This window comes from Tympanuchus pallidicinctus, unplaced genomic scaffold (genome assembly GCF_026119805.1).
Source record: "Tympanuchus pallidicinctus isolate F22 unplaced genomic scaffold, pur_lepc_1.0 scaffold3, whole genome shotgun sequence".
In the NCBI taxonomy this organism is placed as follows: domain Eukaryota; kingdom Metazoa; phylum Chordata; class Aves; order Galliformes; family Phasianidae; genus Tympanuchus; species Tympanuchus pallidicinctus.
This window is the reverse complement of record NW_026294747.1, coordinates 104,782,945-104,804,548: the sequence shown is the minus strand read 5'-3', so window position 1 is coordinate 104,804,548 and position 21,604 is coordinate 104,782,945. Positions and strand designations below refer to the sequence as shown.

The 21,604-nt window shown below is 40.8% G+C and overlaps 1 protein-coding gene across 4 annotated transcripts; it reads right to left on the bottom strand.

Moving 5' to 3' along the window:
* Positions 1-1,380: 1,380 nt before the first annotated feature.
* Positions 1,381-21,105, bottom strand: HERPUD2 (HERPUD family member 2). 4 transcript variants are annotated; one of them, XM_052692662.1, is made up of 8 exons: positions 20,672-21,105; positions 14,104-14,181; positions 10,871-10,981; positions 8,700-8,857; positions 4,495-4,617; positions 3,852-4,175; positions 2,959-3,073; positions 1,381-2,504 (listed from the first exon to the last, which is right to left on the bottom strand). In XM_052692662.1, the coding sequence occupies exons 1-8, from the start codon at positions 20,816-20,818 to the stop codon at positions 2,343-2,345; spliced, it is 1,218 nt and encodes a 405-aa protein (XP_052548622.1). In that variant the 5' UTR covers positions 20,819-21,105; the 3' UTR covers positions 1,381-2,342. The 4 variants fall into 4 exon arrangements, with proteins under 4 accessions (XP_052548622.1, XP_052548621.1, XP_052548623.1 ...); XM_052692661.1 differs by having other exon boundaries at positions 10,871-10,984; positions 20,672-21,104; XM_052692663.1 differs by lacking the exon at positions 14,104-14,181 and having other exon boundaries at positions 10,871-10,984; positions 20,672-21,104.
* Positions 21,106-21,604: the final 499 nt, after the last annotated feature.

Below are 21,604 nucleotides of genomic sequence, written 5' to 3'. Positions count from 1 at the left end.
AATCCCTTTAACCACTCATTATTTTAAACTAGAAAAAGCTTGGGTATATACCACATTTGTTTGTTAAACAGTGGCGTTGCTAAATACAGTGTAAATTGTGATCAAAAAGCCACTGTAAGTCCACAGAGACACATCTCAGTTCTAAAGCATTGTTGGAGAAAGCACGATACCTTTCTTGCTCTATTTCCTCAGTCCTGCATAAGCTCCTTTCATATACCTCCCACATCAGTACTGTGGATCTCATCTGCCTCTTCACACCAAGTGTTATGGATGGATGGAGCATTCCCCATCTCTACCTTACCACACTACGAAGCTCCTGAACATGCTGGCATAGATCTGCTAGCTGGTGCACAGACTTCCTCTCAATATCAAGTACCTGCCATTTCATGCCCTCCTGTAAGGTGAAAGAAAGATAAATTTCAACCACTTCTTCTTATTAAAAAATGGCAGGTAATGCACAGGCACATTACAGAAACATAAATACCAAAGCACATCCTATGCTGCCTTAATTCTTATGCTTCTCATTGCTTCTCATGCTAAAGATTTGCTGCCATTCAGAATCTAGCTCTGCATTCAGCCACACACTACATAATTTTTGTTTTATTCTGTAAGAAAATTCCTACAAAGATACAGAGAAGTGTTTTCCTAGGCTTTTCTTCTTTATCACCACGTATGTCACGCTGCTCAATTCTATGGCTACAGTACTCAAAACCCCATAAGCAAGTTTCTGAACTTACCAATTTTTGATCAAGCAAGTCCAATGGCAGCCAAGACTGCCCCACTGTCACTCCTTAAAAAGAAGTCTTCATAACAGTTCTTCTCAACTGAAAGCAGCTGTCCACAGTAACGGGGGAGTAAAACATCATATTAAATATGATTTATTCATCACTGCTATCTATCCATAAAATGATTGATGCTTTAAAGACACATCTACTTCTCCTTTACTGAAGGATTCGTTATAGAGAACGTTTTATGAGCTACAAAAAACTCTAAAGCTGTTTAAATTAAAAATCATAGTTCACATTTATTTTTCCCCCAGATTGAAATTCAACTCTCCACAAGGCCTAGAAAACCTGACAAATGTTTTAAGAAGATCAAACCAAACAAGATGCAAGCTTAAATTTTCACTGCACAGCTTCGGTAGTTTGTCATGAGCAGGCTGAAAACAAAACCTTCATTGTTCAGACCTATTTAAGAGTCTTGCTCTGTAAATGAAAAATAGAAATGTGGCTTAATTTTGGTCACAGATTAACAGGATCCCAGCAGCCATACAGAAGGTAGGTAAAACATGATAATTTCAAAATTAAGGACAAATAGAAGCAAACAGTGTAAAATCTGAAGTAAACTGAAAACTGACAGCAGCGCTGTCATTCTCTAATGTAAAATTTTCTTTGTTTCAGCTTTATTTTAGAAAGAATACAAAGAGAATACAGATACCATGATGCTGAGCTCCTATCTGTAGTGGTATGGCACTGCTACAAACATATCACTGTAGACAGTATCAGTAATGCCACCGTGATTAACTTTATTCCACTCTCAATCACATCCTCCTCCTTAACAATGCACCGTTTAGTTGTCTGCATTCAAATATGCATATAAACATCCAAAAGAGTTGCCATAATAGTTTTTATTAAAAAAACTAATTTACATGTTTTCCCCCCAGTACAGCTGTTTTTTAAAAAGTACTGTGTGTATCAAACATTTAAGGTTTGTCCCATCACTTTTGATTCTCTTTGAAGAGCTGTCAGCCATCTCTAAATTTAATGAACTTCACTGAGCCTCAATAAAAAGCTTTCAGCTTCCTAAAGATACAAAAAGAGGCTCGGTATTCTGCAGCATGAAGACAACATGCCTTTAACAAGTAAACCTTGTGTTAACACCATTCTTGTGGGAATGATGCAAACTCCAAATCTCAATTCATACCTGCATGGAGCTAACTCAAGATACACTGAAGTTATTCAGTCAGCATTTAGGAAAATCTGTCAATGTTCATGATTTGTAACAGCTCTTTAAAGAGGTAATGGTGCAGATTAAGTACAAGCTTTTTGCCTCAGTGTAATACACATCTGAAATTAAAATAAAACATGGAAGACCAGTATCTTTACATTTCATTCTTCAGAAAAAGAAGAATCTTAAGGAAAGCATTTAGTAGTCCACTTGTGCTTAAAATACATAATGCATGAGAAAGCCAAAAGAAAAAAATTACACATTTTTGTACACCGTGATCAAAAAGATAACATTATAAATTTTATGAAATTGCACTGCGTTTAAAACACTCTCTAGAATCTGCTCCACTTCTATGTATGGCTACTGAGACTGTCTGATGCAGTTCCTCTTTCATTTTAATTGCCAACCTGTGGAGGCCCTTCAGGGATGAGTGATGTGAAGAAGGTTGTGATAAAGGACCAAGCAGAAGCCATGAATCCAGGCTGCTGCTCTATATTGGCATCTTCACCAGCATCTTCTCCACTGTCTTCATCAATCCCGTCATCCATAAGTCGTTCCTTCGAAAGCAGAAATTAAAGCAATTCAGCCACTTCCTTTCAGAGCTCCAACAAAAGCTAACAGCAGTATTGTACTGCATTAAGTGAAGGTATGCAACTGAAGTAGAGACAAACAGACTGAAAAGATAGAATCATGGAATGGCCTGGGTTGAAAAGGACCACAGTGCTCATCCAGTTCCAACCCCCTGCTGTGTGCAGGTCGCCAACCAGCAGCCCAGGCTGCCCAGAGCCACATCCAGCCTGGCCTTGAATGCCTGCAGGGATGGGGCATCACAGCCTCCTTGGGCAACCTGTTCCAGTGTGAACAGGCTGAATAGATTTAAGCACCTCCCACAGCGCTTCCATCTTACATGTTCTCAATGCTAAATCGTCTTTTCTATTATCAACAGGTAGTTGCATATACCTTGTAAGGCTTCTAGGCATTATATTGTAAAGTATGTATGCTTCTACTCACCATCTCTTCAAGATCAGGATTATTTGCATTTTGCCCATCACGGTTCCCTTCCACATTATTGGCTGCTTGTTGCTGGCCACCCTCTTGCCTAAAGGGGAACCATCCAGCCTGGTGTCTATGTAAGAAAATGGAGCAGCTGAGAATCTCTTTTAAAAGGAAAGATAATTTTTCCTTTGCCATTGCATTAATTTGTACAACTGCTTTCAAATGAACAAGTTGTATCCACTTTTCCAGAAGTCTTATTTCAAGATAGAATGGCTATTCCTTGAATTCTGAGTTAAGAAAAGTCTTGCTAGGTTCCCGAGCCAGAAGATGTACTTTCTCTCAATAAGGGAACTGACAACAACAGTACTGATACATCCTAACAAATGGGGCAGAGCGTAGGTCTGTATGATACATAATGAAAGCAAAAGTGTCAAGCCCTTATTTCTGCCTGACAATTTGCTCTGCAGATTTCATGCATTCTTGATGTACAAATGAGCTTAGCTCCGCAGTTCTCTCTTCAAATACAAGCAGTAAAGTTTTTAGCTTTACACAAGAACACTCCTGAGTTATTACACAAACTTCCCTCCCCAACACCTGCTTTCTTAATTTCCATCCCCAAATTCTACATTTCTACAATACCACTCTGTCAATATCACTGACATTTAAAAGCACTGTGTTTCAAGTGTTAAGCTGTATCCAAGTTACTGTAAAAACATTTCATGAATGCCTTCCCCCCTCCCTTCAAACTGGCTCTACTCATTTGAAATTTAGATTTGAACACACACCTTAGAATGAAGGAACAATAACTAAACTTTTGTATTTGAAGCATTACTCACAGTTTAAAGGCTGCACACTAGCACTATATTCCCTGTATCTGATCTGTGGTTACACTGAAGTGTTGTACTCACAAGTAAACCAGTAGCATGGCTCCCATCACCATGACAAACCGACTGAAGGAAGAATAGAAGTACACAATGCTCAGAAGAATGGCTGCTCTGGAGAACGTGTACATCCAGTCCAGCCAATCCCGGTTGAAGTCCTCCTCATTCACCACAGGGCCTCCCTGGGCGTTCATCTGAACATTGGGGTTCACAGGCCTGTTCTCCTGGATGGCTACATTCGGCACTGCTGCAGGCTCATTTGCAGGAGCACGTTGGGAATTTACAGCCTGAGCGACCGCAGATCTCACTGGTTCAGTGCTGGATGTCACTTGGGCTGAAACAGCAGCTTGGCTGAAGATTCAAATACAAAACTTCAGTCAAAAAGCACGAAAGAGTTTCTAAGGCTACTCTTGTCTTCTTCCCTGCACTGCTGAACACACAATTTCAGATATAACACAGGTCAAAACATTTTTTCCCTTAAATCTTTACTTATTAATAATTTAATTCCAATCCAAAGCTAGATTTTGTAAATTTTTTTGGATAAAGTTTGTCCATGTAAAAACAGCACATCCAGACAAAGCAAGCACAAACATTCTGATGCTGCAAATAGTATTTAAGATCTTCATTTCATTCCTGTAATACAGCACCACCTAATATAATGTAAACTTACTATTGCATGTAGTACTGACGTGCATACATTTGTTGCCACCATATCATCTGTAAGGGACTGAATGCAGGATACACAGGAAATCCAGCAGGAATAGCCTGGCCTGGAAATTGGTTGCCTATATTGCTGTGGAAGGATTAAAAGACAAATATTCAGTTCTGTATTCCCACATTTATAAAATGCCCCAGTACTAAAAAACAGCTGAAGTAACACTTCTCATTTCATTTGTCCTTCTGAAGCAATGCACTTAAATAACATTGAAATACGGCAAGATCATCCACACTATTGCAAAAGAGCTCTTCACTTTCATACAGTAAATTAGTGAGTTATTTCCATATAAAGAAAACTGGCATTTCTGAACTTCAGATTTCTGTCACTAGCTTCATCTCTGGGACAAAAAGAACAAGCTGTCAATTCATTAAAATTGTGTGTAACTGCAGAAATTCATCCATTTAATTCCTTTTAAATTCTGATGCCTTAGGGTCATTATGGGAAAAGTAAGACTTACAAGTTTCTGTAGCTTTCTTTCAGAAATAACACCATTATGATTGCTGACAAAGGACTGAACATAAGCAAAGAGATCAAAACTCATCTTTCAGATACATAGTCTGGACCACAACTGGTAGAACACTGAAAATGCATTATTCTTCCCACTTCATACTTAACAGCATAAGGGATTCTCCTCCCTACAGGCTTTTCACTCTGATTCACACACAAGAAATAAAAACTTACATATAGGAACTTCATAAGTTTGTCTGCTTTTAAACCTTCTGGCCGCTCTTACCTCGATCACACAGTGTGTTCTGGCAAGATTTCTAACACTTTCCCCCAAAGGTTCCGATGAACTGAACTGTAGTAAACATGGATATCTTTCAGGATAGCGTGAGAGTTTAAGGTATGAAGTTCATTCAGACTGCAGGCAGCAAGCTGAGGGCTGTTAGTTAGGGTAGCATGGTTAGGTTGTGGTTGGACTTGATGATCTTGAAGGTCTTTTCCAACCTGAGCAATTCTGTGGTTCTGTGATTCTAATAGTTCCACAAATTACACCTGATCTCTAAGTTAGGCACTCCCCACAAAGGCATCAGCAAGAGACTTCCATAGTTTATCAGGCACATACAGAAGGGAAGCTGGGAGGAAGGAATCCAAACTTTTTTTCATCTTATACGTGAGGAAGTATTTCACTGCCATTCAGGATGGGAGCCTGCCAAGCAACTCTGCTACAACTCAGCTTGTTTTTGGATTTAGTCGTTATTATTTTTGATAAAAGTCTTTGTCATCTCACATCACTGACAAGAAATGCATGTGTTCAACACCCTTGGCCAAAGACATTCACTAGTAATCTCACATGAGACTAGGATATCAACTTCAAGTGCTATTTCAACATCCTCCTCAGCATACTTGCTACTTTAAGACAATGCAGCAAGCAAATGCTACCGACAAAGCAAAGCTGGTATTTGTGTTCTGGAACATTCTGTTTGCTGTCTGTATGTCATTCTGTCACAAATATTAGCACGTACACAATGCAAAAACATTCCTTTAGGTGGGCTGCCCACACTTGACAAACAATCCCACCACCTTCATGTTTCTCATCCATTCACTGCTTCCAAGTAGTCTCCAATCTGAAACACAAGTCATTTCAGGACTGAACCCATCTGTTCTGCTTGTTGTACCCACACACTACAGTGAGGCCCTCAATTAAGTCCATAGGAGCAGACAACACTGCTCTGGCTCTCCACAGAGAAAGACTGACTTGGGACTCAAGCAGACTGCTTGTCCAGCCCCATCTCAAATCTAGATTTTTAGACAATGCAATTTATAAAAACTTTGAAGCAAGAAAAAATGTTGAAATATTACAGAGAACAAAATTGAAAAATCTGACTTAGCTGTTTTCTTAAACAGGATTTGATTTGTACACTGAAGTTTTGTGTCAGGAACTGAAATAAACACCAAAAACCAACACTTTATTGCCAAGTATTTCTGCTATTTATTTGTACTAATTACCCTACTGCAAAATGCTCAAGTGAATGGAACCTCATGAATGCAGACCTCTGCTCATCAGTAGAGTCTACAGTTCATCATGCAGCTAGAAGAAAGCTGTGTTTGGTCATGAAACAACAAGAAAAATTCACAAAACAACATAAGTTTCAGCTACAAAACTCCAGTGCTGGTAACAAGTCAGTGTCTATGTAAGAATTACATTAATGCCAGATTTCATTGCCCCACATGATGTTTAAGAGAATATCTACAGCAGCAGAAGGTATTTCATATTCCTGGAACAGAGGCAGCAGATGCATCTGCTTTTGCTTCAGCACACTAATTGAGAAGACTACTAACAGAACTAAAAAAGGTGTCTCAAATAGACATCAGAGTACAGATACTGGCACAGACCAGCTATTACAGCAGAGCAAAGCCAGTTCCTAGCAGCCCAAAGAAAAAAAGATCTCAGTTTTTCATACTGCTCCATTAATTCAGCCTTACAAGAAGACTTAGGGTTATTTAAAATGCATTTATTATGGCATCTCTATTCAGATCAGGACTGTACTCTTGCAGCAAATCTCCCAGTTATTTCTTCGTACTATTCTTTTAACTGCATGGAAGAATGCTCTTGGGTCACCATCTGGATTTCCTTTGAGTTTCACTGAATTGAAAGACGTGCTTCAGAAGCACTGCTAATGCACTTCAGCAACAAATCACTGAATCACAGAATGGCCTGGGCTGAAAAGGACCACAGTGATCATCTATTTTCAAGCCCTCTGTTATGTGCAGGGTTGCCAACAACCAGACCAGGCTGCCCAGAGCCACATCCAGCCTGGTATGCACACATGCTAGCTGATCACTGTAGATGTAATCCAAACAGGACAGAAAGCCCTGAAATATGTGAGTGTTGCTGCCAAGCCCTCAGCACCTCCATCAGTCTACAAATCCCTTCCTCTCAATCCACAGGAACTGCTAACACAGATACATTCTTAGAATAACTTAAAATCATTTTTTGAACACTAATGACTTCTAAACCGACTCTTCCTAAGTGTATCTTAATTATTTCACCTGCCATAACAAACAATTCTGCTGTTTTGAAGTCTGCAGGCTATTCAGTTCACCATGCATACTGACAGGAAAAAAAATATCACGTTCAGGGTACATTTATGTGAAAAGTTAATTTTAAAAGAAAAATAAACATCTTACAGATGAGTAACATAATATGCAAGAACTGCTCCTGGAATTAATTTACAGCACACTGAGCCATAGTCCTGTCAGTCAACCTACTGTCATCTAGCTTTGTCATAAAGGCAAGCATAACCACTTCCACAGGGTGGTTCTGATGTGGTCAGAACAACATGAATGCTCCACTGAATGACAAAGAGAGATCAGGAGAGATCACATTTCAGATGAATAATAAAATGGACCTGAAAGAACTCAGGATGAAAACAGAACAGTCGAGGTTACTCCAACAGAACAGGAACCAACTGAAGCAAATCTAAATAACATTTTTAACAGTTCTTGACACCTGTTTTCCTCAGTGAGGGAAATAAGCATTATCATTGGCAGAGTCACACGTTTTTGTGGGCCTCCTCCCAGTATTCAGTAAAAATACCTGCAAACTATACACAGCACTACTGGAGAACATCTTGTAAAAAAAAAATAATTCTTGAAAGCATTCCCTGATGAGCTAACATATAAGAATACATTATCCTCCTGCCTTCCCATTGGAAGAAAACTAAACCAGCATTAATAATTAGAAGATCATGCAGGAGAAGATTTCCTAAAGCTACTTTGTAAGTGCAAAAAAGAAAAAGAGTTTGAAAGTTAACAGATCAGCAAGTGTATAGATGGGTTACATTATGAACAAGAGTTGAATTTTGTATGTGTCAAAAAATCAAGAATCATCATATTCTCGTAAAAATTTAGCCTTGTTGATTCCAATAAAGGCCAAGAAAGAGCAAGCAGACAATAATTTGATCAGCTACATCCATTAACTACAACCACTAGATAAACGTTTGCTCCCATCAGCAGAACATCAAGAGCAGAAAGCACTCCTGGCTTAAAACCATCAATGCCCATATGAAAAAGTGCTTCTAAACGTGACTTATGCTTTGAGACAAAACAGCCGAGTCATTCTGAAGACTGCTAAAGAAGCATAATTGTAAGGGAACATTTAAGAGTATTCTGAAGAGTACAAAGCAATCCTTAGCTCTTCCAGTCCCACTTACCCCTGCATTAAATAAGGAAACTGGTGGCTCGCTGTGGGATCACTCTGTGCTTGTGGGAGATTACGATGTCTCACTCCATCTGCACCAGTGTTCAAAGATGGAGATGAAGCTTCTTGGTTTGTGGGTGAGGCAGCAGTTGATCCAGAATGGTCCAAACTCTTCATAATAAATGAAACTGAGGTTAGGGATATTTTTACCACAATAACAAAAGTTACAATCGTGTCCTAAAACAATTATTTGCTTTAATGTTTTGGTTTATAACTGTTCTATTGTGTATTTAAGCAACAAGCAAGACTACTGGGGTTGTATCTTCTCTGGCAAGGTTTTAGTTAAAAACAGAAAAAGAATCAAAATTGCACTCAGGTGCACATGAAATAAAGTTTGCAGAAGCACACAACATTTGACAGCTCCAAGGGAAATCCACAAATCACTGGGAAACAAGGTTTTGAAAAGCTGAGACAAAGAAAAGCTTAATTAAAAAAATATTTAGCAGCAGCGAATTCTAGAGGCTGCTGCTAACACATTCTTAATAGATGTCATTATGAACTCAGGTTGTGGCTTCACATTCAGAGACAAGAGGTGCCTGCTGTAGAACGAAATACTCTTCTCTGTCCTTGTCTTCAGTTTCCCAGTTTACTCTTCTAATCACCAAATTCAACCTGATAGTTACCCAATCCAAGTTACTGTGCCAGCTGCTAGAGTAGAGGAAGGGAGTAACAAGAAAGTACATAGGAACTCTGCAGGCTCCCATGATCACACCTACACAGGGTCTCAGGCCTTCAACACATCCCAGGACAAACACTTAATTCTGGAAGCAGGACAACAGGAGGATCTCCTATACCATTTGTCACCACCACAAGACTGTAATTTGGTTACAAGATGCATTATTTTAGTTTTATTATATCCCCAAATCCTATTGCTAAGCATTATTGTGATGTTTACTCGTAAACAAAAACAAAAACCTCTCTTCAAATCTGACAACTCAGTAACTGAGGAGCTGCAACTATTTAAGACATCTTCATCATACTTGCCCTGCAAAGGAATACAAGAAAAAATCATCACTAGACAGGGAAAACAAAAATAACAAATGGAAGAACAAAGGCCATTCAAGCCTTGGAATTTGGTTGCTTCCTTCCAAGTATCATAAATTTAACAATGCACACTGTGACTGCTTTAAGTACTCATTAATGCAGTTATTAACATCACGTTTAACTAATCTACGCCACAATAAAACAAAAGATCCCTTTGTACTTATATTGCTGTTCAGAAGTACAACAGTCTTTGGACAGATGTTGCACTGACTATCCACTCTTCTCCCACTGAACTGTCAATTTTTACGTCACACAGCAGTCAGAAACACCAGCAATTAGAGAATCAAGACAGGAAGCTTATTACTGAAAGGGCATTTTACGTGTTGATAAGCAACACACCACAGATGAATAACAGTTCTGTATACTCCCCTTTCTGACTAACCTTTGTGGATCACTTCATACCATCAGCTCTGGAAAAGCCAAGAAGATTACAGTGACAACCAGCACATCAGCAGCAGAAACGTTACTTTCCGTTCTGTTAAAACTCAGTACAACTAAAGAACATCACTTCAGTGTAGGAGATGGGAAGGGTGAAGAACAGAACTCAAAATGTACCAAAAAAAAAGAACCTATGAACAACTTACTAATACAGCATTACAAATGCTTTCTATTCCTCATCTCCTTACAGCCTACCAACACTACTGACTGCTTCAAAACTGACAAAGTCCAGGCCAGTTCTTGTCAGGCAGAATGAACAGTGGCCAAGTTCCACCATTCTCAAAAGGAAGGCACTAATTTGACTGGTCTCTATTCAACAGAAGGGATTCACAAGACTAATCAGAACTACAAGGATATGGGAAGATGGAAGGAAAGGAAAGGAAGGAAATACTGTTCCATAAAGTGGGGAAGAAATAATAGGTTAGAGGAAGCAGTGTATCTGAAAAACATGACATGTTACAGTTTGTTTAGTTAAATAAAGTGGCACCTTTGAATAATCAAGTGTAATTCTACACATCCATAAGATATACTCTGCTTTCACCACGCACTTTCACAGTAAAATTTTAGAAAAGAGAAGATAGCCTGCTGGAAAGCTTCCTTGGTGTAGAAGAAATTCATGTCCTCGTATTAAAAAGAACTCACTGAGCTACTGCTGGAGGTTGAAGCTCCGTGACCACCTCTACTGGTGCTTGGCTTTGGAGAACTTGGGGGTGTCCGGGAAGTACACACCAGATGAACCATATGATATTCATCCTGCTAAAAATCAAAGAGATGGAAGAGCTAAAACAACAATATTTGCAAAATTTACATGCAAAAACACTGTTTAAAAAGCCACTTTCAAAATGTCCTTTTTAATCAGTAAAGATACATTACACAAAATAGAGATCACAAAACAAAAACCAAGCCTAGAACAAGAGATATTTATTGTTTCAGAACTAACTTTTTCTCCATAGCTGACCACAATCACATGCTAAGCATTCACTTACCCACAGTTTCCCCTAACGCTGCAGCCTAGCAGAACAACGAAACAACACACAAGGGAAATGTAAGGAAGCCAAGGTTAGGCTTTGACTTTTATTTTGGGGGAAAAATAAAAAAATAATAATAAAAAAAATCACACTCCTGACAGTGCTCAGTTCTCCAAACGGTAAGAATGTCTTCATTTGTGTTAAGATTCAATGAAGAGAGTTATTCAGTAACAGGAAAAACAAAGAATGGAGTAGAATTCCACGAGCAGGACAAGATAAGAAAAACGTACTAGCCACTGCAGTTTAAGCTTAACTCAAGCCTACCCTGCAGATACCACCCAGCTAAGATACTCCACATCTGAAAATGCTATGCAAAGCACCAACCAGATTTGAGTATTCCTAAATACTTGTAAGTGAGGAAGTGAACCAACAGGACCACTCATAGCACGTCAGCAATGCAAGTAATCAGCTTGCACTAGATCTTTGTGAATATGCTCCCCTACAAAACACAGATGTCATAGCAAACTGCAAGATGAATCTGTTCTACTGTACCAAATGAAAACATCTTGCCACAGCAACAAAAATAGCTGTGCATACTTAAGTTGCACACCACAGCTTCACTGTAATCAAATTTTATATGCAAATATACTAGAAAAAAAAAAGCTATCCCCTACTGAAATCAGTGCAGTGCAGTCAGACTACAGCATATAATGCAATGACATTTAGAAATACTGTTCCTTTTGAAGTATAAAAAAAATGTAAAAAGCATTTACTCATTTTTCAGCTTTGACCTTTAGGAATAAAAAAACCTGCATAACTGCTTTTTCTGTATCACTGTGCATTCTGGCTAGCACAGCCTCTCTCTATGCACGCTCTCTGCAACTCCTCTGCATAAATCAGTTCCTAGGCACAAGCACAGCCTCACTGTTACACTCTCACTTCCTACTAGTTGGTGACAGCAAGCAATAATGAGATAGCACTGAACACAAGCCATCAGTATTCTAGCAAGCCAAAGGCCTTGAACCTAACCACTACTTACCTTCTTTCTACAAAAGAACTTAAGTGACTCAGAGAGGTAAAGGAAGGCAGAAAGTGACTGTTTATTAAAACATGTTATTCATATATAGCACGTTGAAAATCACTATGCTTGAAGCCATCCAGCCTCCAGGTATTTCTTATCAGCAAAAGGACATTGTTCAGTATCAAAAAAGCAAGGATCACAGAGCTAATCTGGAAGACTTAGTAAATCCTCTCAGAATAACAGGAACTCATAGTTACATGAATAGGAAGAATAGAGACTGAAATTGAAATCAAGAGTAATCATATCTTTCTTTCAAAAGCTCAACCTCCCCCCTGCCTTTAAAGCCTTTGTACTTACAGCTGTTGGATATTTTTCTAAATTCAGTAAGTATCCATAACTGAACCTGAGGGCTGCATCAATTAAAACACTCTTAAAAACATCCCTTGAATACTGAAGGAAGACAGTTTATCAGGTTAACAAGGCTTGACATCGTTTGCATCTACTGTGAGAGAGCTTGCTGTAGGCAGATCAAGTGAATTTAAGGGGCTTAGACTTGATTTTGCCATCACAATCTTTGCTTTGAGCAAAATTAGGTGAGTATTTTTACATTCAGTTCAGTTCTGTAGTAAACTTACACACAGTAAATACAATCCCATTTTTAGTAAGCAGGTAAATCCAACTTCATAAGATTTCCCACAGAATCAAGATGGTGAAGGAACAGCAGCAGCCAACTTAAGCAGCACTCAGGACTGCACTGCATCACTTTCTCCATATTTGACATGCAACTTCAGTTGCTCACTTCTACTATGGAATTATTCTCCTTTGGAAGAGACTTTACTCTGCACAAAATGGAAAAGTAACTCAACTCGGCAGTTTTTACACTGAGTTTAACATCAGTGCTTTACTAAAAAGCATCACTACCAACACTTGTGAACTGTATTGCTGACCTTACCTATTTAATGCTTGCAAGATGTAATAACTGTGACTTAAAACATTTCCTAGATACAGCTATTGATGCACCCAGGTCTGCTTGCTGGAAGTGTGAAGAATAGTTAGCGGTGCACTAAACTATCTGTTAGCATCAACATCAGAACACAAAAAGCTCTTGATACTCCGCCCCCTTCAGGGTATTTCTTTTTCTATTAGGAACTTTACTAACATAATGAAGTCTCTATTTCTTAACAGCATCCACTTCAGCTATGCAAATCCAAACATAGAAGCAAGCATGTGTATTTCAAGATGTCAGACATCACATGTCACGAGTGTTCAGGATTTGGATTTAATCTACACGTTGCCTAAGGAACACAAAGTCAGATAAGCCAGTAAAATAAAGAAATTTCTTGTTCTTGCATTTTGTTTTAAACACCAGGAATAGCTTAATACCTGAAGAATAAAGCCAGGACTACAGATAACTTTCCCAGCAAAGCCACCAATGAATTTGAAAGTCTTTACTTGCATGTAAAACATCACCCTTAGCTTGCTCACAAGTCCCTTTTGTTTTTTGTGTGTTAAGCATAAGTTGTTGGATTTCAGTAACTACAGGAAATGAAATGATGTCCAAAACTCTGAGTTCTGTTAAATAATCCTGCTTGAGTCAAAGCAGGAAATGTCCAAGAAGTCACTCCCCATTACATAACCCTTGTTTGGGACTTAGGCAGGCTAGCTCTCTCATCAATCAGAAACATCCCTCAGTCCACAAGCGTTGCAATCATACAAACAAGGGATACTTGAAAAAACACATTTTTCCAAAATTACATCAACATTATTCAGTTGGTCACATGTTGTACCTTATTATTAAAATTTGAAGTTAAACAATGCAAACTACATTCCTATTTCCTACAATGTGTTTTTGCTCAGCAATCATACGGTGTTGATATAAAGCTTACTTTTCTGAGAACATCTTTCAGCTGCAGGTGATCGGGAAGCAGTCTGCCAGAATACACCAGTCTCTGATCCTTTGTGGACTAGGAGATGGGACAAAGAAAGGAATTTAGCTTTTTCCAGCTGTACAGACATACAGCTGGTGATAACATTTGCAGATGAGAAAAAACCCTTAGCATTCCAACCACCAATGGACAGTCTTTAAAACATTTCACAGGTCTTCCAAGTCCAGCTGGCTATTTGCTTCTGAAAAGAAGTTCTGCTGTTAAGCACTCACCAAGAGTGCCCTAACATGCAACAACACTTAACTGTAAATGCTGCTCTAGACAACCATTAAGTACATTTCAAAATTCATTTCCAGAAGAGTCACTCTTTACCCTGCTCCCATTCCCACACACTTGCTGGGAAAGCAGACAGAGAAGTGGCTGGAGCAAGGGGAAAAAAAATTAGTAGAACAATGGAATGATGGAACGGTCATTAAAATAGACAGGAGATGGACAGGGTTCAATTTTTTTTCTGTAAGGAATTTCTGTTATTAGTCTGTCCATTACCAACTCCATCTCCCACCACCCGACAGCCCTCCAAAGAAAACATAAAACAGAAAGAAGAAACACAGAGGAAGGGAGCAAAGAACATTTAGAAGCAAAAGGAGTTTCCTTTTTACAAGGAGCCCTCGAACTTGACTAAGTTTCTTTGCCTGTTCTTAGTACTTCCACACTTTAGAACTGTGTAATAATAAAGACTTATTTAAAAATACCTCGCGCTCTAATTGTAAGGCAGTAACATTTAAATACTCTCAGCTGAGAGCATAGTGATTGTATTTGTGGTACCCTGTTGATACAGTTGTCTAAAGCATGTAACTGAAGCTGCTGTAACTTTGTGAACAAACAGTTCCTTTCCTGAGAAAAGCTTCTAAATGTTCACCCATACAGAAACAAGTGCTTTGTTTTTCAACAGAGAACCCAACCCTTACCAACTTCAGTTTAGCTACCTGCTTGTACTGTAAGTTAATCCAGGCTTTTATCACCAGAAAGAATGCTAACCTAACCAAATGCTAGACGAAGAGATCTAGGCTAACACCAGCGGAACTGACAGGCAATATCAGCATGAAATATTTGAAGAATCTTCCCACCATCCCAGCAGCCAGCCTTACACCACTTCTCTCTTTCTTTCTGCCCTCCCCCAGTCTCCCCAGCTGCTTTCTCTGCAGGCACAGTAACACTAAGGCCCAAACAGCTGAAATTCACACAAACAAGGTAAATCTCTCACAGAAGCCCTGGCTATAACCTTTTCGTGACATCCAGAGACCAGGAGAAAACAGAAGAGTTACGGAACTTCACTCTTCCCCCAGATATTCCAGTCACAAGATTTAGGAATACTTCAAGCCAAGAATTTTAAGTATGCATTAAATCTGAGTAGGTTCTGCTTTACAAACTTCATAATCATCTGAAGTCATACTAGTTGTACATGACCAAGTTCATGGCTTTAAATTGTGAGTGGCTCACACGTAGCTCAGAACTTCTTCTGTCACTTATGCTGAAGAAGCATTTCCTATACTCCTTTTCATCCTGCATTTTTAATTAGTGACACAGAGAACAACTTTTCTAAGCCTGACAACACAGAGCTATGAAGTTCCAGCTCCACTGGCTAAACAGTGCCATGAACTGAAAGCCAGCACTTCTATTTCTATTTCTACTGACTTATTCTTTTAAAACAGCAACAAGAAGCCAGTCTCTCAAATCCAACTGAATTCTTTGCACCACACCGTTTCACTGACTGCTTGTTTCAGTCAGGAACAGGTTCCCAGCAGGACAAAAGTCGACTTGCATTTTATATCTGGGGAAGGCGTTCTCAGAACATCTACATTTCGCAGCACAGCATCAAGATAGCAGAAAGCTGTGACTTCCTAAGTAAGAAACCTGTTGCTTTTAAATCATGAGCAGAGCCAGGAAGAAGTCTCAGACACCACTGCTAGGGCCTGGGACAGGCTCAGTTCAAACAAAGCAAAAACAAGCAGCAGCTCTAAGCCAAGAATTTTGTACCACCATCCAACAGCAGCTCAGGAGCACAGCATATGGCCCACAACACCATATCCTACATGCTCCAATTCAGATCCTTTCCTTCAATATCATAGATACAGACTTCCCCATCTAACAAAGCACCCTTTACAAGCATGATACAAGTGCTTTAATAAATAAACCCTTTAGAGATAAGGAACAGGTGGATTAAAATGACCCCTCTGATCTAACTACTATAGTAGTAATGCGTTTCAGCTCCCCAAATGAAAAAAAAAAAAAAAAAAAAGCTAAAAAAATAAATGCTTACAGCTTAATTTAACAAAAATTGAATGCTGTTAAACATATCAGGCCAGGGACATTAATGCAGGAAGAAGTCCTGAACTCCATGTTGCTCCCTACATAGCTTAGATATCTAACTGTGCACTGCAAGAATCATCCCTTGTAATTCTCAGGGTTAAACCCATCCTAGAATCCTGAAACCTGAGAGGTTTTTTTGTGTGTTTTTTTTTTTGTTTGTTTTTAAATACCTGTAGATGGAAGAAATCATTGTGTTTTCATCTTTATCAATTCATACATATGCCAAAGCAAACCAAACAGGCATTGAACTCATCCTCTGCCAGAGAGGATTCATCAGCCCAGCTCCTGTCTGAAACAACAACACGCTGGCTGCTGGACCAAACATTGAACTGGGATGGAAAAGGACTTCAAACCACCAACTGCTGCCCCAGTTCGAGAAGCAAATTCAAAACACGAGATAAAACAATTTAAGGACTCAAAAGCTAAAGCTCAATCTTGGGATGGAAAAGACAATTTTCTGATCATAATCCAAAAGCTATGAATTTTAAATCAGCAATTTATCAGCTTTTCTTCTTACATTTTTCAAGCAAGACTCCTACAGTGCTTGATTCAAGGCAAATATGCCAAGAAAGCTTCCAAAACCATTCAAGTAAAGATAATGAAGTAAGGCCTTTTAGGAACACAGTCTCTGACCTGTCCCCAGCTACAGTTACAAGACATCTGGCTTTCAGGTCATTCAACCTCTCTGCCACTCTTCCATAGGAAATAAAAACCCAAAGAACCACATATGGTTAGAACTGTGGGAAAATACATGCTAGGTGACAGGTACTACAGGAAATGAGAAGCAGGAGTTTTAAATTAATGTTTGTGGGCATAACTGATAACAGTGATTAAGACTCAGAATGCAAGATCCAACAGGTTTGAGATGCATGGATGACTTTCCAAGTACTCTTTTCTTCAATAAACATTTATTTTAGGGAAGTTACAACCTCCTATGAGGAAAAGTTGAGGAAACTAGGATTGCTTTAGCTTGGAGAAGAGGGAACAATTTAGATTGGAGAAGAGAAGGCTCTGGTGAGACCTCATTGTGGCCTTTCAGTACTTGAAGGGAGCTTATAAATAGGAGGGGGAACAGCTGTTTACAAGGGTGAACAGTGATAGGACAAGGGGGAATGGTTTTAAATGGAGACAGGAGAGGTTTAGGTTGGATACTGGGAGGATGTTTTTCACCCATAGGATGGTAACGCACTGGCACAGGCTGCCCAAGGAGGCTGTGGATGCCCCATCCCTGCAGGCATTCAAGGCCAGGCTGGATGTGGCTCTGGGCAGCCTGGGCTGCTGGTTGGCGACCTGAAGGGAGGTTGCAGTGAGCTGGGGGTCGGCCTCTTCTCTTGTGTAACTGGTGACAGAACTAGAGCAAATGGCTTCAAGCTGCACCAGGGCAGATTCAGGCTGGATGTTAGGAAATAGTACTCCTCTGAAAGAGTGGTCAGGCACTGGAATGGGCTGCACAGGGAGGTGGTGGAGTCACCGACCCTGGAGGTGTTCAAAGAACAGTTGGATTTTGTGTTGAGAAATGGTTTAGTGAGAACTATTGCTGATGGGTGGATGGTTGGACCAAATGATCTTGAAGGTTTTTTCCTACCTTGGTGTTTCTGTAAAGTATAAATTCCAGCTTTAACACCACCTAACTCAATTTATATCTGCCTGTACTTGGAATTTATATGTACTCATGTAAGTAATCCACACGACTGTATCTAGTAGCCACAAATGACACTGCCTCATAGCCCAGCCTCTCACTTGCCTATTTCAACAATCACATTTTCTGAAGATATGCCCTCAATAAACAGTTACTTGAAGTGCTGTTATCAAATTCACCATTAGTTTACCAATTAGAAAAGAAACTACATTTAGACACACATAGGAGAATAGTCACACATGGAAACTTGCAGGATTGTTCTGCAGCAATAGCTGACTTATTTTGCATCTTTTGCTTTGAGAACATTGCAATGCTTGCATACAGCAGCTGCTGTACTCTCACACTTTTAAAATAGCGTGGAGAAGTTATTTCCAGGACATACCACATCCATGGAATGCAGGCATTTTACTGACAAGTTTCTGATGCTGCTCTGTTTAAAAAACAATAAATAGAGCATCTTAAAAGCACAAGAGTGTAAATAAACGTTAAATTAAAGCTATAAAAGCAGCAAGACTACATCAGAACTACAAAAGATAAGCTTTCCAATTTGACCACAGAGGAGATCCTTTTCTTACATTCCCACGCTATTAATTTCAAAGGCTCTATGAAGTAACAATATTGTGTTTAATTACAAACAAATTGTAAGTACATTAAAGCCAAATTAAATTGAAATATTGAGATAATTTTCACTAAAGAAACTGCTATTATCTAATCCAGAACAGTTCTGGGGATTCTAAACTGCTCATTTTAATACTGAGCAGTAAATTCTGAACTGCATTTTAGCAAGGTAAGAGGCACTGAGGAATCAATTTTTAACAGGAGACAGACACTTCAGGCAACTGAAATGTAGCATCATAATACTGGTTAATGCAACTCAACATAAAAACCTCTTGTTCATAAGGGATTCCTCCTAGAAGATCATTTCAGCAAGCTCGTAGGGTGAATCAGAAAATGAGTGTTTGAATACAAACATCCCACAAGAGGACATTCTAGCAAGGAAGAGGCAGCAATCAACTGAAGCAGTGTCTTTGTCTTTTTTGCAGTGGGTAGCCTCTCAGAAGGGAGCAAATAAAAGCAGTAACTAAGTCCACAAGTTCTCAAATACAGCACATCAGTGATGCAACTTCTAACTGCTTTTCTCCTGTTTTCTCCTTCAGAAGAAATCCCTTTCGGACACAATGCTACTGTTTTAGGCATGTTTTCCTCTTTCCCCTCCCACAAAAATCACAAAAAAATTAAACTGTCAGTAATTATTTTATTGACTTAGGTGAACACTAATCATTTACAATATAAAGGCAACCTTTGTCAGGCATTTTGCACAGCAAAGTCCAGGCCCTACATGTCACCGTAATGCAGAGACAAAGTCAATCACTGTCTTTGTCCAGTTTTTCTGGAACAGGTTTTCAGAAGAATCAAACACACTGCTCTATATGACTGCCATTCCAAGCAGGTGTTATGCTTCCATTACTAGGATGGTTTTTCGTAACCTCTTTCATTAGCCAAATTCAGAACTTAACTTGGGAAAGAAATGCATTTCCCATGTTGAACAGAAGTCTGTACATTTTCACATTAACGGCCGAAAATACAGCCACTACTGTCACACAAGTCTGCAAGGAGACTGAAGGAACCAGGGCTGTTTAGTCTGGGGAAAAGGAGACTGAGGGGAGACTTTATTGCTCTCTTCACATATCTGAAAGGTGACTGCAGCAGAGCAGGGTCAGTCTCTTCTCACTGGTGACAGGATGAGGGGAAAAGGCTTCAAGTTGTGCCAGTGGAGATTTAGGATATATATCAGGAAAGACTTCTTTATAGAAAGGGTTGTTAAGCACTGGAATAGGCTCCCCAGGGAGGTGATTGAGTCACCATCCCTGGCTGTGTTTAAAACCATTTGGATGTGGTGCTCAGGGACATGATTTAGCAGAGGGTTGTTAGAGTTAGGTGTTGCATTGCCTCCGCCTGCAACAGTTAGGGTAGCATGGTCAGGCTGCGGTTGGACTTGATGATCTTTAAGATCTTTTCCAACCTGAGCAGTTCAATAATTCTATGAAAACAGCTGATGGCAGTTTCCAGCCCCACCTCAAAAAAATGGCACTCCAAAAGAAAAGAGGAAAGAATTGTCAAGAGGCTGTTCAATCCCACGTTTCAGATGACATTACAAATGCTCACCTACCTGCCCCACCCCTGAGTACCCTGGCTATGCCAGGAGTACTGCGATCACTGCAGACAGAACGCACACTTTTACAGAGATTAGCCCTGGATTTGATTAACAGATACAAACGCTGCTCTAGGGAAGTTCAGCGGAGCAAGACTAGCAGCCTTCAGCAAGACTAGCAGCCTTCAGCAGCACACGGAACTGCCATCTCCTTAAAAGCCCCTACCAGAGCAGCTGTTTATGCTCGGACTCCCCCGTTAGCAGGGAGCCAAGCCAGCTGTGGAAGCGGGACTCGTCCTTGTTTATTTCGCCCTGCGCAGGCCCTGAGCCGTGCACGGCCACCTCCCCAGCTCCGAAGACCCCACCTCGACAGCGAGACGAACGAGACGGGCCGCCCGACAGCTCACCGGTTTGCTGGGGTAAACGTCGGAGAGGTGCGACTTCAGCCTGCCCACGGTCCAGTCCAGAAAGCAGCTGACGGTCTGGTCGGTATACTTCTGGTTGGGCGCCTTGATGATGAGGGTCACCGGATGGCCCCCCACGCCCTGCTCCATGCCGCCGGGCCTGCCCCTCTCCGCCCCCCGCCCGGCACACGGAGCCGCTCGGAGCCGCGGGCGCTCGGATGGGCTCAGCGAGCGGGGCGGAACTTCCGCAGGCAGCGGGGGGCGCCCATCACCGCGCCGGGCGGGAAGGGCAGGGCGGAGCACGGCAGGGCGGGGGGCGGCGCGGCGCCAACAGACACGCGCCCACCCTCAGAAAGCCGCCCTCCCGCACCCACAGGAAAGCCCGAGCTGAGCCGCGCAGCCTCAACCTCCGGCCCGCTGCTGTTTGTATAAAATGGAGGCCGGAAGCGCGGCCTCCCTCTTCATCCGCCTCCTCCTTCTCCTCCTCCTCCATCCCCCGTCGCTTCCCGCGCCGGACGCTGAGGGGCGCCCGCAGGCCGCGCGGGAGGTTGGCATTACGCATGCGCGCTGCGACCCGCCGCCGGGCAGCGGGAACGGGAACGGGAAGTGGGGGGGGAAGGTGTGACGTGACGTGGCGGCTGTGGGGGCGGGAGGAGCTGTGTGGGCAGAGCCGCCGTGATTGCCTGCGTCAGTGTGGTGTGGCGGGGACGTCTGCGTGTAATTCTTTCTACAGTCACGGGCACTGTCGCTGTCTAGATCAGAGCAATTAATGGCTTGTTAAAACACTTTAAAATACCCACGGTGGCGGAAAACAGCGCTTTCCCTGTACTTCTTTCAGTCTTCACGTCCTTGTGCTTCTTCACGTGTAGCTGCGGAAGGCGCTGTGGTTTCAAACACGTCTGACTGTCGCTAACGGAGTGATAGTTAATCTGAGCA